The sequence below is a fragment of the Labrus bergylta genome, chromosome 10 (genome assembly GCF_963930695.1).
Source record: "Labrus bergylta chromosome 10, fLabBer1.1, whole genome shotgun sequence".
NCBI lineage: Eukaryota > Metazoa > Chordata > Actinopteri > Labriformes > Labridae > Labrus > Labrus bergylta.
This window is the reverse complement of record NC_089204.1, coordinates 5,153,335-5,173,010: the sequence shown is the minus strand read 5'-3', so window position 1 is coordinate 5,173,010 and position 19,676 is coordinate 5,153,335. Positions and strand designations below refer to the sequence as shown.

General features: G+C 41.2%; 1 protein-coding gene across 6 annotated transcripts in view; it reads left to right on the top strand.

Annotated features, from left to right (window-relative positions):
* Positions 1-450: 450 nt before the first annotated feature.
* The window catches only part of blnk (B cell linker), a 31,607-nt gene continuing 12,381 nt past the window's right edge, over positions 451-19,676 (top strand). The window contains exons 1-5 of one of the 6 annotated variants that reach the window (XM_020653269.3): positions 451-740; positions 1,079-1,141; positions 13,038-13,084; positions 17,055-17,120; positions 19,076-19,122. In XM_020653269.3, the coding sequence (XP_020508925.2) occupies positions 672-740; positions 1,079-1,141; positions 13,038-13,084; positions 17,055-17,120; positions 19,076-19,122 (292 nt within the window). In that variant the 5' untranslated portion in view covers positions 451-671. Of the gene's footprint in view, positions 741-1,078; positions 1,142-13,037; positions 13,085-16,558; positions 16,728-17,054; positions 17,121-19,075; positions 19,123-19,676 lie in introns of those variants that run through there. The other 5 variants (XM_020653268.3, XM_065959556.1, XM_020653273.2 and 2 more) reach the window with 5 other exon arrangements.

Below are 19,676 nucleotides of genomic sequence, written 5' to 3'. Positions count from 1 at the left end.
CTCCAGACTGCTTTTTTCCACATAGTGCCGTATACATACATAAGTTGTTGTTTTTTTTATTAAGAAAACATCACTAAATGTCTCAGCCTGCAAAAGCAAAATCAGATCCCTTCTAGTTGATGTCTTTAATCATATTTTTACATTTCTCTTTAACTGGCATGTCTGATCACAGACATTTGGTCTTCTATCAGAACTGCTAGTCCACAAAAAACCCAGTGTCATTTCCCAAAGCTGATCTGACACACGACTTTCATTTTCAGCTCCTGTTGGAGTCGAAGCGATCTTGAACCTAAAATATCCCCTCTGCCTGACTGTAAATGAAGCCTGTCTATGTTTGGGAGGTTTAAATGAAGCCTCACTCTATTATGACACTTTTATTTCACAACACTTTCATACAGAGCAACTTTGAGGAAGTCCCAGCTTCCCTTTTGTGGATACCGGCAGTGAAATCTTGGTGGACAAGTTTAGATGTTTTGGAAAATGTCATACATTGCTACATAACCTACAGATGAAGGAGGATACATGTAGGTTTTAATGAGGGGACCTCCCAGGGTGCACTTCTCCCTCCTGAAGCTGTCTGGCGAGCAGGAGAAGCGGAGTGTGACGGGTCAGTCTGTTACTGTACGTCTAAACGCTCACTCCTGCTCAGAGGATCCCTGGACAGACACAAAATGAACCTGCCGTCCAGAGAGGAGTGTGAGGGGTGGGACCAGGCGCAGGTAGCCCTCTTCATGTGCAAGGTGAGTGCAGGGAAAACTCAATTACCTATTTTCTCATTTTTGTAATTACTTCAAGCTTTTCCTTCAGACTGTATTGACACTCTGAAGCTTTGTTCCTTCTACTTGCAAGAAGAATTAAACTAAACAAAGACATTGATTGACTCATGATCCTTTCTTTTGCATTGTTAACAGAAATTTCCAGCACAAGGTCAATAGTTAAAGTGGATCGTGTGTTGTCTTATGTTGGAATTATTCTCCATCCGGGTGTAAGATGAAAGAAAAGATGTTATATAGACTTCAATTTAGACGACCCATGTCTATATCAGGAGATTAAATCAGTCCGTGTTCACTGTCCTCAGAACAAAATGCCAGACTGTGCCACGGTCGTAAACAGACTGAGGATTAATGGACGAAGACTTCTGGTGAGTCAATCCTTCACATTTTTCCTGTTTTACCTTCATCTTTTACCTTCAACTCCTGCTGTGCCTCTTCAATGTAGTCATGTGTTCAGGATCATATCTGGGCTTGTGGTTGTTCTTATTACATCCAAATGCACAAATCTTTCCAAGTAATTATTAGTAATAGATTATGGTATTAAACAGGAGAATAATTTAACAGCTGCCAATCATTTGCAACGTTTGTCACTTTTAAAGTCAAGTGTTTTTGAAGGACTTGTTTTCATGGTCAAGGATTGGTTTCACACTAGGGTCCTCGACCCGGATCTGAGAACACTTGACCCCAAAGTCAGGTTCATTTGATCAGTGTCAACACAAACATACCGTACTCGGGTATCATGCCCGAGTCCGCTGAAAGAGGTCGTCTCAAGCATGATTCATGTGTCATGAGTACGGTCTTTGGGGATATGTGAATGCAACCGTGCTCAAACAAGGAAGTGGACCACTATATGATGAAATGCCAAACTGCTCCTGTCTCTTCAAAACCCATTGTCTGCACAGCAGGGGCCCGTTTCGCCATCTGAGCTGCGCGGTAGATGTGGAAGTAGGAAAAGAGGGTTGTACGAAACAATCATGCCTAATGTGAAAATGTCCTAATAGACAGCTGGATCCTGAACCCCTGCAAACAGGAGCAGGTTCTCTTCCATAGGTTTTGACAAAGTTGTTAACAGAAGACTCCTCCCTTGTTGATTTTGGTATAAGACAAAGAAGTTACTTCCAATAGATAAAGTATTTTTAACTAAGAGTGCAGCCACACTAACAGCTGGTAAACGCAGGGTTTTGTAAAGAAAATAGTCGCTACAGGGGCAAAAATAACTTAGCGGACACTGGCCCTAATGTTGAACAATTACAGCATGTTTCAAGCATAGACTGTAGATATTAATGGATGAAGCCTGAGTGATGTCACCCATCTGTTACTTCAGGGGTCTTTGGAGTCCTATCTTTTGCTGTTGCCATGCTGGAAGTCCTGTCTCAGTCTATTTTCAAAGGTAGAGCTGAGGCAGGTTTTAAGCCTCTCCATCAGGTCAGCTATGCGCCTTATTGTGATGAATCCTTCATCAAATCAATACGAGCGTGAACTCCGGTGCTTCTGCAGGCAGCCTCAAGCAGACACCCCACAGACTGCAGGATTTTGAACTTCCGCATCAGCTTCATTTTTCAACAACAGAAGTTGCTGCTTGGTTTTAAGCAATTGTATAATAAGATGGACGGAGCAGCAGCTACCTGGGAGTGAAGCCAGATGATTTAGAGCTCCCCCTAAGAGTGGCAATATAGGTCATAAACCCAACCTTGCTTATGTTCACAGATAGGACATGGGTCAATCTATAGAATCTAAATGAACGTCAGATCGATTTTTCTGAAATCAGTTTCGCTCATGATATTTAGTATCACGCCATGACTGACAGCTCTGTTGACGAATGCAGCTCCTGCAGCACTGTGAGCAACAGATACGCAGAGTACAGCAAAAACAGTGAGAAATGTAATGAACACTCACTCAAAGTTGAATTTGCATAACCATGAGTGAATGCTTCAAACCAACACAAGATTCTGTTCTGCTGCAAACTGTACCTGTGTTTTTGTTAGCAGAAGCGGCATAACACCAAATACAGCAGCTTTTCCATCTGATCATTACTGCGCAGACTCACAACATGTCAGCGCCCATTGTGGGGATGTTCTGGCTTCATCCTCTTCAGGCATGCCGTCCATTGGTATATGCAGTCTGATGTTTCAAGGCCATCAGCTGAGGTGAAAAATGTGTACATGATAAAAACACCTAAAGGTTTGAAAACAGCATGCATGGCCTTTTTTTTTCTTGAATGAGTTGAATCATTTTTTACTACAATCGTTAGTGGAATTTCCACAGTTGAAGAGCAGAGGAGAGTTTACAGAAAAGGAAACATGTAAACTCACACATTTGTATATGAGTTCCCACTCTGCAGTTAGTCATCGCGGGCTTCCTCATAGAAGTGAGTACATACATATGCTGCAACTTCTCCTCTGAGTTTTTTCTCTTTGCACTGAGTGCAGGTTAGGTGTGCGTGTGTGTGTGTGTGTGTGTGTGTGTGTGTGTCTGTGAGGGAGTCAGTTCTGTGAAATAGGACTGTGTGTGTTAATAAAGCTGTGATCCCTCCTTGTTTAAGTAAGTATCATTAAATCTGCTTCAGTCAGAAGTGGGGAAAAGAGGATTTTATGCAGTGAATTAACTGAAGCATGGCTTTATAACTTCCTAATATTTATCACTTTGAGGATCCTAATAACACCTCAGTGATACCTTTAACCCATTAAAAGCTTGTAGGAGGATTTATTCATGACGTCTCTTTAAGTGGCCACTTATGAACACCTTCCCAAACTAACAAATGAGAGCAACAATCTTATCCTCTCTTCATTCTTCGCTGACCCTGAGCTGATTCATTTCAGGGGGGATATTGAATCATGAAAATATTTCCCCTGAAACACGCTCACTGCGGATTTTTATCAGTCAAAATGATTAATGTTTCAGAGCCGACGCTTTGATGTGCGAGTTATCAGTGCACAACTGAAAAATACATAAACATACAATGTGTGTGTTTGTGTGTGTGTGTTGACTGATAGATCCCCGGGATACAGATCCAGCTGACACACCTGGGCTCTATTAAGGTCAGGTAAACCCAGGCTGGTATTGAACAGGAATATTTCATCATGCCTGGCTACACACACCTTCAATTGAGCAAGCTTTAAGGCAGCAGAGCCGTGCAAACATTCCCACTCGTACACTATCAATTTCTGCACAGAGTTATATGGACTTCTGTTGTTTGCTGTATTTGATTTTCTGCCTGGCTGGCGGCATGGATCCATGGCAGAGTCCGTCAGTCAGTCCACAGACTTGGTCCAAAGTGAAAAATCTCAACAACTGCTGCCTGGATTGCTGTGAAATTCTGCACTGATATTAATAATACACAGAGGACAAATCTCCTTAATTTCCATCACCACTTTTTGTTCAGTGCCATCATGTGCTGGTCATGAGGTTCAGAGTGAGATTGATGAATATGTTTTGAATGTATGGCCGTGAAATTTACCACAGGTCCATAGAAGATGAATTCTTGTGACTTTAGTGATCCCTTAAATTCAACACTAAAGTAAAACTGAAGACCTCACTGTTTTAGTTTGAGTTGTTCTGATACCTGAAACTGACTCCATAACCAGTTCCCACGTCCAGCTCATCGACTTCCTCCGCTTGGTCCAAGGTCAAACTCCTCACAATATGACTCTGGAGATATATCGAATTAATAGTTTCTGGATGCTGTGCTCTTAATTGTTGTTTTGATGAGCTGCAGAAATGAGGTGATAAAATATCCACATTGTGAAAGTATGCTAAGAGAGGCAGTCAGTAGAGATGGGTAGGTTAACATACATAGAGGATTTTCATGTAGGAGATGGAGGTTCAAATCCTGCATGTGCAGCAAAGATTTACTTCTTTTTAAGGCCGGCAGCACACTCAACGATTTTAGCCCCGATTGATTGAATGATCAGCTGTGACGCCTGATTTCAGGCATGTTGCAACCGAGTAGTCGTCAAAACAATCCTAAAGTGTGTGGCGTCACTACAATTATTTTACTGCTCCTGATTGAGTGGGAGCCTCCCAGATCTTGGATTCGTGATCGGGCTGCCTCTGACAAAATACCCGCAATAGCCAATAAGAGCGAGCAGACCATGGAGCATCACCATACAGATGTTGCGTACCTTTACAGCTCGCAAACATAAACACACGTGAGCCCCAAGCCGAGTGGAATATAGCAAAAGAAGACCAGCTTATTGTATTAAGGCAAAAACACGCGTGCCATTATAATGTCTCATGCAAAACGCAGCTGACAACGTTGATCGTCCTCCATATTTTTTTTTTTTCTCTGGAGTTATGTTTTGATCACGTTAGTTTCTGTGAGATCTCGTGCCTGTGGAATCTCCACTGTGAACTTGTTACTACATACTGCAGGTGTGTGGTCATGCTGAATCGTCCAGTGTTGGAGTTCAGAGGTTTATAATGTAAAACAATGTGTTCAAACTGTCCTCATGTCTGTGGTCTCCCTCGTTTTTTTAAAAATGGGTTAAGATTTGAAAATCGTCCGGTGTCTTGCCAGCCTACGTTATGTAGCACGATCAGAACACTGACTGAAAGTGACAGCTGACAGTGATCCTGATCCTACCCTTAAGTAACACTAATTAGCTAGGGTTAGCTAATTAGCAATCCTTTATGCTTTAATGATGAACAATTTCTTGCTCTTCACTTCCCAAGCAGCGGCAATATCTGCCCCACCACATCGAAAATACATCAAGCTGTCCTTACTATTGAAGGTTTTGATCCATGGCTGCGGTGTATGGGGAAGGATTCTCCACTAGATAAATGTAGTTTTCTCTGAAGTGTAGTTCTAATAATGACTCTGTTGTTTATTAGAGATTTTAATAGGGTCTCGGTCTCAAGTGTCCAAAACCTGCAATCTATCTTAATATTTCTGTTTCTCTGTGGTTGTCGGGTGATGTAAACATGCGTCGTTTTGAAGAGACGGTAGATCAATAAGTCCGTGCTGCAGCTCCACAGCGTGTTCAATGGTGACGGTAAAGAGGGTGAAGATCCGTTTCTGAAGAATGTCCTTTCATTGTGCTGTGTCCTTCAGATTTACTTCACTGTTCAACACTTCTACAGCTCTAAAACCTTTTTACCGTTCAGGTGTGAATTAGTGGTATAAATGTTGTGACTCTGATCTCCTGTTGATGCAGTCAGTATCAGTAGGTGGCGCTCTTTCCCTCTTCAGTCATGACATCTAATTGTTGCTCATTTTACTCCCCTGTTCTTCTTCTATTTTTAACTCTGCTGGTAAAATGTCCCTTCCTGTTGCAGGAGGATTTTCAAACAGCTGTGACTGTAACTTGTGTGCTTCAGACAGAGTGGTGTTTTTAAATAAAGGGAAACAAAAAAGACATCCTTGTAAATGCTCAAGACTCTTTTATGCTAACTCTTTGCAAAGATCATCAGCTTGGATGTTTGCTCTGCTCTGTGCAGATTGATGCATGAGTTTGATTCTGGCTGCAGCTTTCACTACACAATAGCTGGAGTCGGTTGGGCTTGACGTGCCAAGACAGCTTGTGCCAAAACCTGTCCGGCCTCATGCAGTACGAGACTTTTATCCATTCCCTGGAAGACAATAGTTTAGGGGAGAGGACTGACAAATGGTGGACGGTTGGGCGTCAGGGATAGCAACTCAAACCTGTTAAAAGAACCTACATGCTACAGAAACGTCAACAACAAAAAGATCATGGCAGAGGAGGGTTCCTCACCGAGGGGAAATATGTCCTTGCATACTAGCAATGAAGCTGGAGGGTTTTAAAATTAGGAAAAAATGAACCAGGGCTTCAATTAAAGAAAGACAGAATCATAATTTTAAAACATGAGCAGCAGATTGAGTTGATGCAAAGATGGAACATTACTGAAACAAAAAACTGAATAGCAATGTCTGGGAAATTCACTGGGGTACATTCACATGTTTAACAAATGGTAAAAAGGTAAATAAACTTGAGCTTGTATAGTTCTTTTCTAGTCTTCTGACTACTCAAAGCGCTTTTACACCGCAGGTCACACCTACACATTCACACACTGATGGTAGATGCTGCTATGTAGTGAGACCATCAGAAGTAACTGATCCCATTCAAACGCCTCCAATTAAGCAGTGGATGCATCTTGGGGCTGTGTTTTGCTCAGGGACGCATCGGCTGTGTGGCCACAGGCTGATTATCTTTTTTTGACACATATCTAACATATAACAAAGTAGGATCAATGCACCTGGAATAATTTTTTTTTTTTTTTTTTTTTAGTCTGATAAGTAATGAAAGAGAAAGACGAGTATGAAGGAAAACTTTTGTTTTTCATTTCTGAAGACATTCTGCCTCTTTGTGTTTTGAGAAAGAAATGGGAATATCTTAGAATAAACTAATTAACAAGCTGCTTTTTGGAACATGCATCTTGTGCAACCAAAATGTCAATCAGAGTATGAGGATACAACACCACCCCGATTGTTCATAGCTGCTCCATCTGCCACCAATTTGATCATTTTAAAATCTACAAAGACGTCTGGAAACGTGTTGAATTTTTTAATACACAATGGGACCATTTGAATGTGTCTCTGTACCAAAACTGTTGAGACATTACTGAGAATGTATTAAACAACTGAGATCCTAAATGTTTGTTCTCTCAGGCAGTAGCATGACTTCCCTGTGATCATTGTGCCTGACATGCAGCAGAAAAAAAACAAGAATAACAGTTCATGATGAGTTCTGCTTGACTCATCAGTAACCGGCGTGCGTGTGAGGGCAGAGAGGGCCTCTTCTCTGGGCTCTGAATGTCGACCAGCCAGTGTGCTGCTGCATGCTGAACCTCGCCTTTGGCCCACTTTGAATATTCATATGATGTTTATACAGTACATGGAGCAAAGGTCATAAAGTTATCATGTAAAGAGACTCAAGGAAGTACGCAACCCAGATCTAAACTGTATTCATAAAACATCACAGAGCTCTGCTCCAAATTCATCCTCTTTAAATTAAACCTTCAACAGCTCTTCATCAAACAGTGATAAGAGTAAGGTAAGGTCACTTTATTTGTACCCGTAGGTAGATTTGGTTTACAGTTATAGGGCTTTCACACTTGCAGAAAACTCCTGAAAAACTCCTGATATTTGCCATATATCCTGCCAAACCCCAAGTCCGAGTGAGCTGATCAGCTGATACAATCTGTAGCTATGGACCTACCACAGATATATTGAATTTCTTCTATATATCGTATATAGTTTGTGCAGCAGAGGGCTCTCCCACCACATCGAGTCCACTCTCAGCACTGTCAGCAGTACATGTAGCCGAGCATCACAGCTGAGCTCGCCTCGAATTACAGATTCTACATGAGGAAAAATCTGTCCATGTTGGAGCAGACTCTGGTATGAGAAGTGTTCTGGTTTCTATTTGTGTATGTTTTTAGTCACCAATCATGAATCAGCCAGTTTTGGTGTATGCTCCCATCAGCGATAATCTGATGATGATTTACTAATCTCAATAAACAGTATTTAAGTGAGGCCAACAATCTGTTTAAGATCAAACATTTTAACTTGAGCGACCCATCTGCATGACGCTGGGTCACAGAAGCGTACAAGCGTTTAGATTTCCCATTTTTTCTATACATGTATTTTTTTATAAAGCTTTATTTTGGGGGTTGGGGACTTTATTTAGAGAAAGGACGGTGGATAGAGTCAGATATTAGGGAGAGAGAGACAGAGTTGGGAATGACATGCAGGAAATGACTCACACTTGAAGGGCTCTGTACCGCCCACTTGAAGGGCTCTGTACAGTGGACACACCCACTAACCACTAGGCTACCATCTGCTGTGATGTCTGTATTAGCATTAGTAGGTCACCAGTGAGACTGCTCTATCGTAGAAAAACGTAATCCTGTCTCAAAGATGTGCAGCTGTATGTTAAAGCTTGGGTATGAATGACAGTCAGCACACAGTAGATAAAGGTAATCTCAGTCTTTTTGATGGCGTGCTTGCTCCCACAGGTCGACAGGTTAAAAAAGATATGTATCTGATCAAAAGAGCCGTCAGCTTCTATCTGTGTCACGCTGCCTCTTTCAACTGCTGTGAGTGACACCGACACGACAAACAAAGGCCAGTCAAAGTGAACGACAGCGCATACACTCGTGTACATATGACGTGGTTACTTTGTAGTTAGCATCAAACGTGATGAAATTATGTTAAAAAAGAAGAATGTACAGTAAGTACAAAAAGAGACAAAGTGCTTACACAGTCCATCTGTAGCCTCACATTTTTAAAAAACACAGGAAACAGAGGAAACATTTAGTGTCTAGTGAAAACCAAGATTAGTGTCACACTTGTGTTTTTGTAACATTTAGTGCAGATTTGTGAACATGTGGAAAGTCTCTCACCTAGTCACCGTCATGAGACAGCTGCTGCACAGCTGCTCTGAAAAGGTAACTTTGGGGACATGTAGCCGTGAAGCCGTTCTCTCTCTGTTGTGAAATGAAACTTGTTTAAGAAAGAAAAGCATTTACAACACTGTCAACTCCTCCACATGCTGTCTGTCCTCTATACAGTCACACAGAACAGAAATGAAAAGTGGTCGTTATGTTCCCGATTTTGGCTGAAACTGAGATTTCACACTGACTGAATTCTAAAGAGAGGCTCAATATGTATGCATCCTTAAAACTTTGTTAGCTCTACTCAGAGCCTTTAAAGGAGCAGTATGTAACTCTGACACCTACTGTTTAAAATGGGTACTGCAGTCCAAATTCAAAACATTAGAGAGCGCTGTCTCCCCCCGCCCCCTCCTCCTTAGAGTCAATGTGCTTGCACTTTGAACTGAAGCTTCAGTGTTTCGCCAGCTCTGCATCGGTCCGTAAACCTTTCTGCGTTCCATCGCTGCAACACCTGTGGGTTTGACGTGTACCTGACAAAGTGAGGGGCGTCCAGAGTTTGTTGGAGTAAAAACCACAACTCATCGTCCATCCACACAATGATTTGTGCATTAGCTATTTCTGTATGTTTACACCTCACCGCTCAGTGGAAGGAAGAGGGATCGTGTAAATATGACTGAAAATACATTCCGGCTGGCTATGTTGTGATTTGTGAAGACAATAAGGCAATTGTTGAAAATACTGGATCCTCAAATAGAAGAACTTCGTAACTCTAACTTCAGAGATAATTATTATTTTTTTAAATCTCATGTGAATGCACTACTTCCTCCTTTCCTTAACATAGCCAAACATGTCTTTTGTTGTTTCATGAAATGGTCACTGGTTAGCATTTTTGAAAAGATATCAGCTTGTCCTCATAGCGTTGTATTTTGGTTTTGAGAGGGATCACATCTGTTGCTCTTGGTCCTGGGTGAAAGAAGAAACAGCTTTCCTTGGATCACTGACCTCTCCAAAGCGTGCACTGCTTCCTCCATAAGTAGACACTCCCATGTGGGTGAAATACTGCGCCTTTGGGTGCCTGTATGGCCACACAGAGCACCTTAATTGTAGTCTCATAGTCTCACTAATACTAAGCCAAATGGAAAGGAATGAAATATCTTCCAGCTGCAGTAAAACTCATACATGTGAACCTTATGTTCCTCACACAGACAAACCTCACACATACAAACCTAAAAAGATCAAACCCTGGAGACAAAGCAGAAGAGTTCACACATGCTCATTTGCAACTGTGTCTTAGGAGAAGGGTGTAAAACACTGAGCTGTGATTGAGTGAGGTCTCTGCTCCGTAGTACAATAGAAACGCAGCAGCGTGTAGAGCTGTTGTGTCTCAGATGAACAAGCACACAGACACTCCTATAAATAATTCAATGTAGGAGCAGAGCCTGTGTGTATCCACAGGGGCGGACTATTTGATATTTTATTCCATGTCAAGAGGCTAAGTCTGATTTTATACCAACTTTATGCGTTTCCCCCCTCCCCTCGTCTGTAAGCCAGTGGGATGATCCAGTGTGTATCTGAGAGGCCAAGGTTCAGGTCTTTGAAGGAGGTAAAGCCTTTCATATTAAGTGATCACATCGTCTGATTTACAAACCACGAGCTCAGCGTAAAGGGCTCTCACTGTGCTCGTCCTGGAGGAAATACATATTTTTGTCTCTCTGAGGCTCCCGTAATCACACATCGAGGTGATGTGAGCCGCTTTATCAGACCTCTACCTGTGTCATAAACAGCTACAACTTCACAAGTATAACCTGTAGTTCATCACTGCGCTTGTTTCAGGAGACTCTGCAGGGACGACTGATTCATCGTTCATGTCTAAATGAAGCACACAGATGAGACTCATACCTCCGATATTAACCTCTCATCACAAGCTGTTTGTCTTTTTCTTCACACATGCCACACAAAGTCTATCCTTTCACAAACACTTGCTTCTGTGGATTTTCATTACATTGGATATAAGATATGTAAAAAAGCAAAGAGACAATGCCACAAATGACCCGGAGCCATGAATAACAAATGAGAAGAGGAATACATAATTTAACGGGATTTGTTGCATATTTTATGGTAATCCTTTCCTTTAATTTACAAATCACAATTGCCGTCCTGCAAAGCAGACATTTAATGCAACAGAAAAATTAGTTTCAGCTACGCCCAAGATGTGAGAGCATTATTTGTTTTTGAATTTCCCTTCCTCAAGCTGTTTCTGAGCTTCTTCTCCGTGGACTTACTGCAGCGTCTCAGCACCAAAAGTTGTTAATATATGCATGTATGTAATGGTTTCTGACCCTGCAGCTCTCGTGTATGAACTAACAAAGAGAGTTTTCCTCTTTCTTTGTTGTAGTTTGAGGCAGCACAGGGGGGTCACATAAGAAAAAAACAAAACTGTGCTGTATAAAAGGCTCTCAGTGAGATGCTGCCATCTCCTGTCAGCTCACCAGTAATGCAGGACTATGAATGTGTTTGTGTTGTTATGGCAACCATTGCAATGTCTCCACATGAGTGGACAACACTTTTCAACATGTCACGTTGATCAGTTAAAATGTAGATTTTAAAGATATTTGTTAAACATGTTTAATATGCTGTAAATAAAGAATTAAAATGTGTTATTACTGACTCAAAGGTCAGGGCTAAATAATGGGAGGGGGACAGGTAATTGAACACAGGTGAGACTAACAAGACACAGGTGAGGACAATGAGGGCAATTCAAACTGGAGGGAGACACACAGAGGCGTGAAGAAACACTATAAACATGGGGTGCTTCCAAATTGCAAAGTACCTACCCAATCTGACAGCAGACAGTCCCTTCTCTCCGTGCTGTATACTGTTAGTATCTACTGTTCTGTAGGCAGATATTTGTTCCTATACTTCATCTGATTCATTCAGGTTGGAAGTGGCGTCATTATCCCGCCTCATGTTATTGACACTCCAACTCAGGTGTGATATGCACACTGGCTCAGAAAATAAAACAAAACTTCACATTGCATGTGAACAATTTAACAACTTAACATTAGAAAGGTGCGTTACCTGAACCGGCCTTATACGTGCTCGTTTTATTTTATTTTTTTCCTGTCTACTGAAAAGTCCGCACTCCGTTATGAACTGTGAATTTTGGAAAAGGGCCATGATACCCAAACTACAAAGTGTAACAGGAAACACTGAAAACTAAACTCTGGGTAATCAACAAAATCTACACAGGAAACAGAGAAGTACAAAGAAACAATTCTGAAAATTAAACAGGAAATCACAACAACAAGGGATAAACAAACTCAACAAGAGTAAATTGTGACACCCAAGTCTGTATTTTCAATTTGGATGATTATGTCCGATGTTTAAAATATCCACAAGCAATATTTTTATTATTTTTTTATTTTTTTATATACCTGACAATTCAGTGAGGTCAGAAAATAATTCAATGAAAGTTTCTGATTAAATATATAAAAAGAGGGTTGCCCTATTGCAGTCTTTAGAAATGATGTGCTTAAGAGCCTGTGTTCATGAAGATGACAGTTTGAAGAAGATATACTTTATTAATCCTACGAGGGAAAATGTAATTTTACATACTGTTATTGGACATGCTACACACACACACATGCACACACAGGATCCTATGGACATGCACTGATGGAGAGACGTCAGGGAATGGGGGTGCTCCTGAGCTGGTGGGGGGGGGGGGGTGCTCCAGTGCTCAGGAGGTCAACTGGCACCCTTCCAATTTCCAGATTTGGTCCGTCTGTTTCCCAACCTATCCCTAAGACATTGTATTATTGTAAAGAATCACTGATCAGTGAGCTCCTTTGTCTTTCTTTTATTTACCTTGTCACTGTTAGTTCACAGCTTATTTCTCTGCTGTTTTCACAGAACCTGTCCAACAGTGACATGAACAAGTTCAGCCTCATCCATCAACCGTGAGTCGCATTTTAATCACTTCATACCACACCTTATTTTCTTCTCAGATTATTTCATTTCATCAATTCTGTGCAGTGTTTATCTCGCTTTTTAAAAGAGAATACTTTGTTTAGTTTTATTGTCAAGCACTGAATTCAAAGTTAGAGGACACCGAGGTTGATGGGCTTCAAAAAAACACTTAAGATGGAGTCAGTAGCATTTTCCTTCAAAATAAAATATAGATTTATACAAAAGAAAAGCTGCTCAATCCTCACTTCTGGGCCTCCATACATGTGTGGTGGTGACTGCAGTGACCCTGTCCTCTGTCTGGTTTTGATATTTTGGTTGATTCAGGACATTTCTGGGCCGGGGGCTGGTTTGTTTCCCACCAGACAATAAGAGCACAGAGTTGAGTTTGGGAGTGGATAAAATTCAGCGACTGGACTGGGGAATATGGCAAACATGGACGTAGTTGCAAAAAAGGGAAAATACAATCATAGTCAGGCAAAACTCAAAGTGGATAATTCCTAATTCCACAAGGGTGAACTGTGGGTTGGCTGTCATCTGCTTTGAGGCTCTTAAGGAGCAGACTGGGATGAAGAGCGGCGCAGAGTTGGTCTGCTTTCTTTGGACAGGGAGGTTCAAAACACTGGCGGTTAGCTTGTACGAGCTTGCAAAATTTTAAGCTTTTCTATTACAACAAATGAATATATATAAACATGATGCTCCAGGTGGTTGATGGGCTGGGTGGGGGTGATCTCACAACTGCTGTCAGCGGCAGTGGTTGTGCATCACTGATGGCGATGTGCCCAGGAGGCGGGGCCCAATATGAATGTTGTGTTTACAAGCCCCAACGAACATTGCAACTGACTCTACCTTTAAAGAATATAACATTAGTGATTGTATTTGCCAGTGTGTGTGTGTGTGTGTGTGTGTGTGTGTGTGTGTGTGTGTGTGTGTGTGTGTGTGTGTGTGTGTGTGTGTGTGTGTGTGTGTGTGTGTGAATAACTCCGGTGTTTGTGTTAACCTGCAGCTGGATTGGGTGTGCGTTTTTGTCTGCAGCTGCACATGAGACTGCATGTGGTTGTTCTTGTTTTGGAGTAATTTCCTGTTTTGTATACCCACGAGTGTGTGTGTGTGTGTGCGTGTGTGTGTGTGCGTGTGTGTGTGTGCGTGCGTGCGTGCGCGTGCGTGCGTGTGTGTGTGTGAATTTAAGTTGAAAGATCCAAAAGGGATCACCAATCTTTTTGTCTAACTTTTCTCAAAGGAATCACAGTTATGTCAATTTTTACTTAAAGGTCACATATCCGCCTCTTCAACCAGTTTAAACCAGTTTAAGTCTCAGAGTTCCCCAAAACAAGTGTGAAGTGTCTTGTTCTAAATCCACTCTGATCCTGTATTTGATCATGCCTATAAACCCCTCTATTTCAGCCCTGCTCAGAACAGGCTGTTTCTGTGTCTATACCTTTAAATATGTAAATGAGCTGTGTCTGACCACGCCCCCTCCACTGGAAGGGCTTGGGTGTCTCGGGCTTTCTCACTCCATGTCCTATTGTTTACGGTGAGAAGGCAGACTCAGAGGGCAGAATAAACACCTAGCTGTGGGAATGCCCCCCACCTGGATGAGGGGTTACTGCCCTTTGTGATGCAAAGAACAATAGCCAGAAATAAACCAAACATTGAGTAAAAAACTGACTAGTGGCTTTCTATCTTATCATGAATCACAGTTGGTTCCTTAAAAAAAAAGGTCTCATAAACTCTTTACATTGTCAAAGCCTCTCACCTCACACAGCTTCCTGGTTCCTCCTCCTCCGCTGTGGTTAAGAGCAGACAATGATTTAACCAAATAAAACCACACACACACACACACACACACACACACACACACACACACACACACACACACACACACACACACACACACACACACACACACACACACACATACACACACAACCACTCCCACAAAGCAGTGGATCATCCTGCCACTCAGGATTACAACACAGTTCTTTCCATGACACATGTATGAAGTACAGGTTCCTGTTGGAGCAGTGATAGACAGACTTATGATACTGTGTAAGTGTGAAACTGTGTCAGAAAATACTGCTAACTCTTTGAACATTTCTTAAATGGCACTTTTATATATTGTTTTTATATACTATCAGTAATTGCTTTTTTACTGATCAGAATTCCAGCAAACCTTTGACATTAGTAATTATTGCGCTTTTAGTCAAAGAGATCTACAACTCTATTCCCACCATTCAAGAGGCCATGATGATTCATTTCTAACAATACTGCAAACCTTTTTATGTTTTATTAGCTAGTTATTGTAGATTTCAAAAGTTCATTTTTTTAACTAGGCTGAATTTCACTCCAACAGATCCATTATGAAACGTTGACTTAAGCAACAATAACTTAAAGCAAAGACATGCGACTTTTTCATAGTCAATGTAGTAGTAGAACAACTTTCAACAGGGGGTATGGCGCCCGCTTATAGCAATATGTGAGTATGGCAGCCTGCTGTGGTTCTCCTACAAGATGTGCATCCTGCTTTACGGCACTAGCCAGTTAGCCCGTCTCAATACAGTTTGATTCAAAGACTGAGGCAAAGAGACGGAGGGGAGGACGGAGACGGATGAAGCTAAAAAGAGAATAAATACATCTTACGCCCCAAGTTGTAGCTACAACGGGCTCAAGACGCCAGCAGAATCATATTTGCGCAAAATTCAGTAATAGTACTGTTTTAGAGGATACAATTTCCAGGTCTAATGCCAGAATTGAATACTTTCCATTGTTTCCTCTGTCACGATTTGTTTAATAAAATCAATCCCTAGCTCCTGCAGCAACATTTCCAATCTGTCCTTTGGCAAGACAATTAACCCTGAAGTGCTCCCACTGCTTTGTCAGCGGCGTATGAATGTGAATGGGATTAGTTACTTCTGATGGACACTTTACGTAGCAGCCTCTGCCATCAGTGTGTGGATGTGAAGGGGTGACCTGCAGTGTAAAAGTGCTTTGAGAAAAAGCTCTACAAGCCCAAGTCCATTTAACATTTATTATAAAGTATGGGCTATCTGTAAATCTGTCCTTGGCAAGTTTCTACATATATTTTTACAACCCGGTCAGAATTGTTTTACAGATACCTGAACTGGTAAGAAGGACTTATTGAAATCAGCAACATTGATTATTCTATTCACAGGACTGGCTTTGAAGCATATTTTGTGTAACTCTTTGCAGACGATGTAACGATGTTAGAGGCAGTGTGATATTGTATCAAGGGGCATGGCAGGGTGAGCTTGGTTGACATGTGATGTTGTAAAATCCTCCTACTGAAGCAGCTGTTGAAATGGCAGCATCTGAATGGAAGGGGAATTTAAGTGAGATGTTATGCAAGAGGTTTGTTCACAGTGCGCTCACTCAAATCTGTTTCTGAGGGAGTGGAAAAGGGAAGTGAGTATCTTACAGAGGCTGGCCAAACCCCCCTTCCATCTCTATGACCAAGACGAAGACTTTCAGCCAAAGTCAGTTTTCATTAATGTTCCTGTGAACGACCACACGGCACAGACTGAAGAGGAATGAGGCTAAAAAAATATAAACTATTGGATTAAACATGAATATGGAAACTTTAGGTAAACTGGCTGCTCCAGCTACAGCTAAGATTCGGTAAGAAGATCTGTTATTTGATGTTTGTCTCCAAGGGGCCGGAGGCAAGCTAACACTTTGGTCTAATGCTTTTTAATATCGATATAGCTTCTCATAGCGTCATAGCTTCTTTCAGTCTTGCATTTGGTAAAGACTTTGTCTCTTAAATTGTCTCATCACAGCAGAAACTAAATTGTAAGCACATGTTTAATGTAGAAATCAACGCTTCAGTGGTCACATTAATGAAACAGTATTAAGTAAACCTTTCTAGACAAATGAAAGAAGAGAATCTTATCTTCTGAACCTTAAGTTTTGTTTGTGAACGTAAAAGTCTGTTGTGTTTTGCAGGCAGCTCCAGAAGATCGTTCAAGACATCAAGAAAAATGACGGCAGCTTGCTCAACAAACTGAGAAGGTCAGTACTACTAATAAACACAGAGGAAATAGTTCTTAAAAAATCTCATGTTGGAGCGCCGGTAGCCTATTGGTTAGTATGCAAGTGTCATGTACGGAGGCTATAGTCCTCAAAGCAGGCGGCCAGGGTTCAAACCCGACCTATGGATTCTATACCGAGTCATTTCCAACTCTCTCTCTCCCTGATTTCTGATTTTATCTACTGACTTATCTCTAAATGAATGCAAAAAATCCCATAAATAGACCTCTAAAAAGCATCACATGTTTTTTTAGGTATGGGTACACATCTCTGAGGGGGTGTTTGGTCTAAAAACTCTCTGCGGTATTCATCATGCATCAGTGGAGAACGTCAATTCCTCTTTCACAACCGTTGGAATAAAAGACGGACCCACAAGCCAAAAATAACGTCAACAGATGGCACACCTCTGTCTCGCTTTCCTTTCATGAAATGAGTCCCCTTAAAGGCCATGAGGATCCATACTACACACATTTATTAAGACAGACAGTGTGCACATCAATATAGCATAGGCATGTAAACGTTTTACAGATTTACAGATTAAAATCTCTATTTATTTTTTTTAAAGGTAAGGAGATGTTTTCACATTTTCAAAGTTGCAGATATCACACCAGACCTTTTTTCTTTCTTCCTTTCTTAGTTATTTCTTTGAAGTTCAAATGACAACCTTCTCTTATAAGATCTGAAGATTCCCACACTGTGGCAGTAAAAAAATAATTACATGGTTACTTTGATAAACTGATAGGTATAGACGACTGACGTTGTCGTGATAAACAGCTGGCCTGTCCGGCCTGCATCAAACTTGTGCAAAGTCAACTTTATGATCTTACAGGTTCGACAGATACTGGATGACTGAAGTTGAAGCTAATTATAAAACAAAGAGCGAGCTCTGAAACATGAATTCATGATATTTTTATGTAGAAGTTATATAACAAGAGGGGCACTGATGTACTAGAGTCTGTTGGCGCCCTAGGCAAAAATGAATTGGGGGCCCCTCCATCCACTATTACATCTAGTGTCCTGATGGTCTTCCTTTTTCTTTATCACTCCCTGACAGATTATTCCTCTTAATTTTCCTTCAATGTTTTCATTGACAAACTTACTAATTAAGCAGGACAACAAGAGTGGGTGCTGTCAGATGGGGCCCCAATCAGGGAAGTTTCACTGTCATTGCAAAATTTGCACATTTTGAGCCACTGCTGTAGTTTACAGTCTTCAGCCCTCGGGAGCCCCAAACAGTTGCCTGCCTTGCCTGTTGACAAGCAGCACCAGCTGTAGGCATTGAAGGTTGTGCCTGAGTTTGAGTCCGACCTGTGGATCCCTTTCCACATGTAGATACTCTCTCTCTCTCTTTGTCCCTGATTCCTGACTCTATCCACTTCCCTGTCACTAAAATAAAGGCAGAAAAAGCCCCAAAATAATCTTGTAAAAAATAAGAGTTTATATAACAAGATGTTATGTTGAACAACTTTCTGTTGGATCATGAAACCCAATGTGTTGCAGGTGATCGTAGTTTAGATTAAACAATAAGAACATCTCTTTGGTCAAACGTTGACTAGAATTTACAGGATTTGAAACCTTTGCATTGACCACACCAGACATCAGTTTCATATTTCGTTTGTAAGATTGTAGACATGAGGAACCTAATCACCAAACCACCGATCTACATTTGTGTAAATCATGTTTCTATAATCATCAAAGCCCGAGGTCATTTGTAAGCACGGTGCCATTTTGGAGAGCATTTTTCTTTTCCTTTTTTTTTTTTTACTTAAGCTGCCCCATGAGCTTTTGTTCTGGTGTTATTATAAGTTCTGTTTGTGCTTCAAACCACGATTATGGTCTGAGGTTACCTTAAAGTTAAATGAAACTCAGTCAATATGAAATCACTGTTGAGTCTCTAGCTGCAGCTGCTGATGTCGGTGTCTTTCTCTGTATGACAGGCTGAAGAGCAAACCAGTTCCAAAAGTACCTGCGAGAGATTACAGAGGTAAGAACTGACTCATCATCATACATGCATGTGTGGAACAGCAGATAAATGATACAATCCCCTCAGCAGTGAAGTGTGCTTTAAGGTATTTTAATAAAATCGGGTTTTACTGACAGAGCAAACATCTCTTCAATTTGGTCTAATGCAATACACGAGCTGCCGATGCTGGCAACTCTAACATTTACACTGTGGATGAATCTCAGCCTGACTCAGCAGAATCTAGCTCATCTTCTAGAAATGACAGTCTTTGGCAGGAAATAATTATCACTATTTAGCGTGATTTAACTGCAGGAACTTTCCCAGGGAAGTTGGGATCTTTGAAGGAACTCAGTGTGTTTCCACCGTCTGGGCCCAGAGTTTTAAAGGGGACATATTATGAAAAATCCACTTGTACAGTGTTGTTGAACATATATTTGGGTAACCTGAGTGTCTACCGACCCACAAAATGTGAAATAAACCCATCCAGTCCTTTGTTTGTGGTCTGCATAAGTCTTACAACACAGAGAAAAATGCTCTGTTTCAAATTTGCTCTCCTTGTGATGTCACAAGTTGGA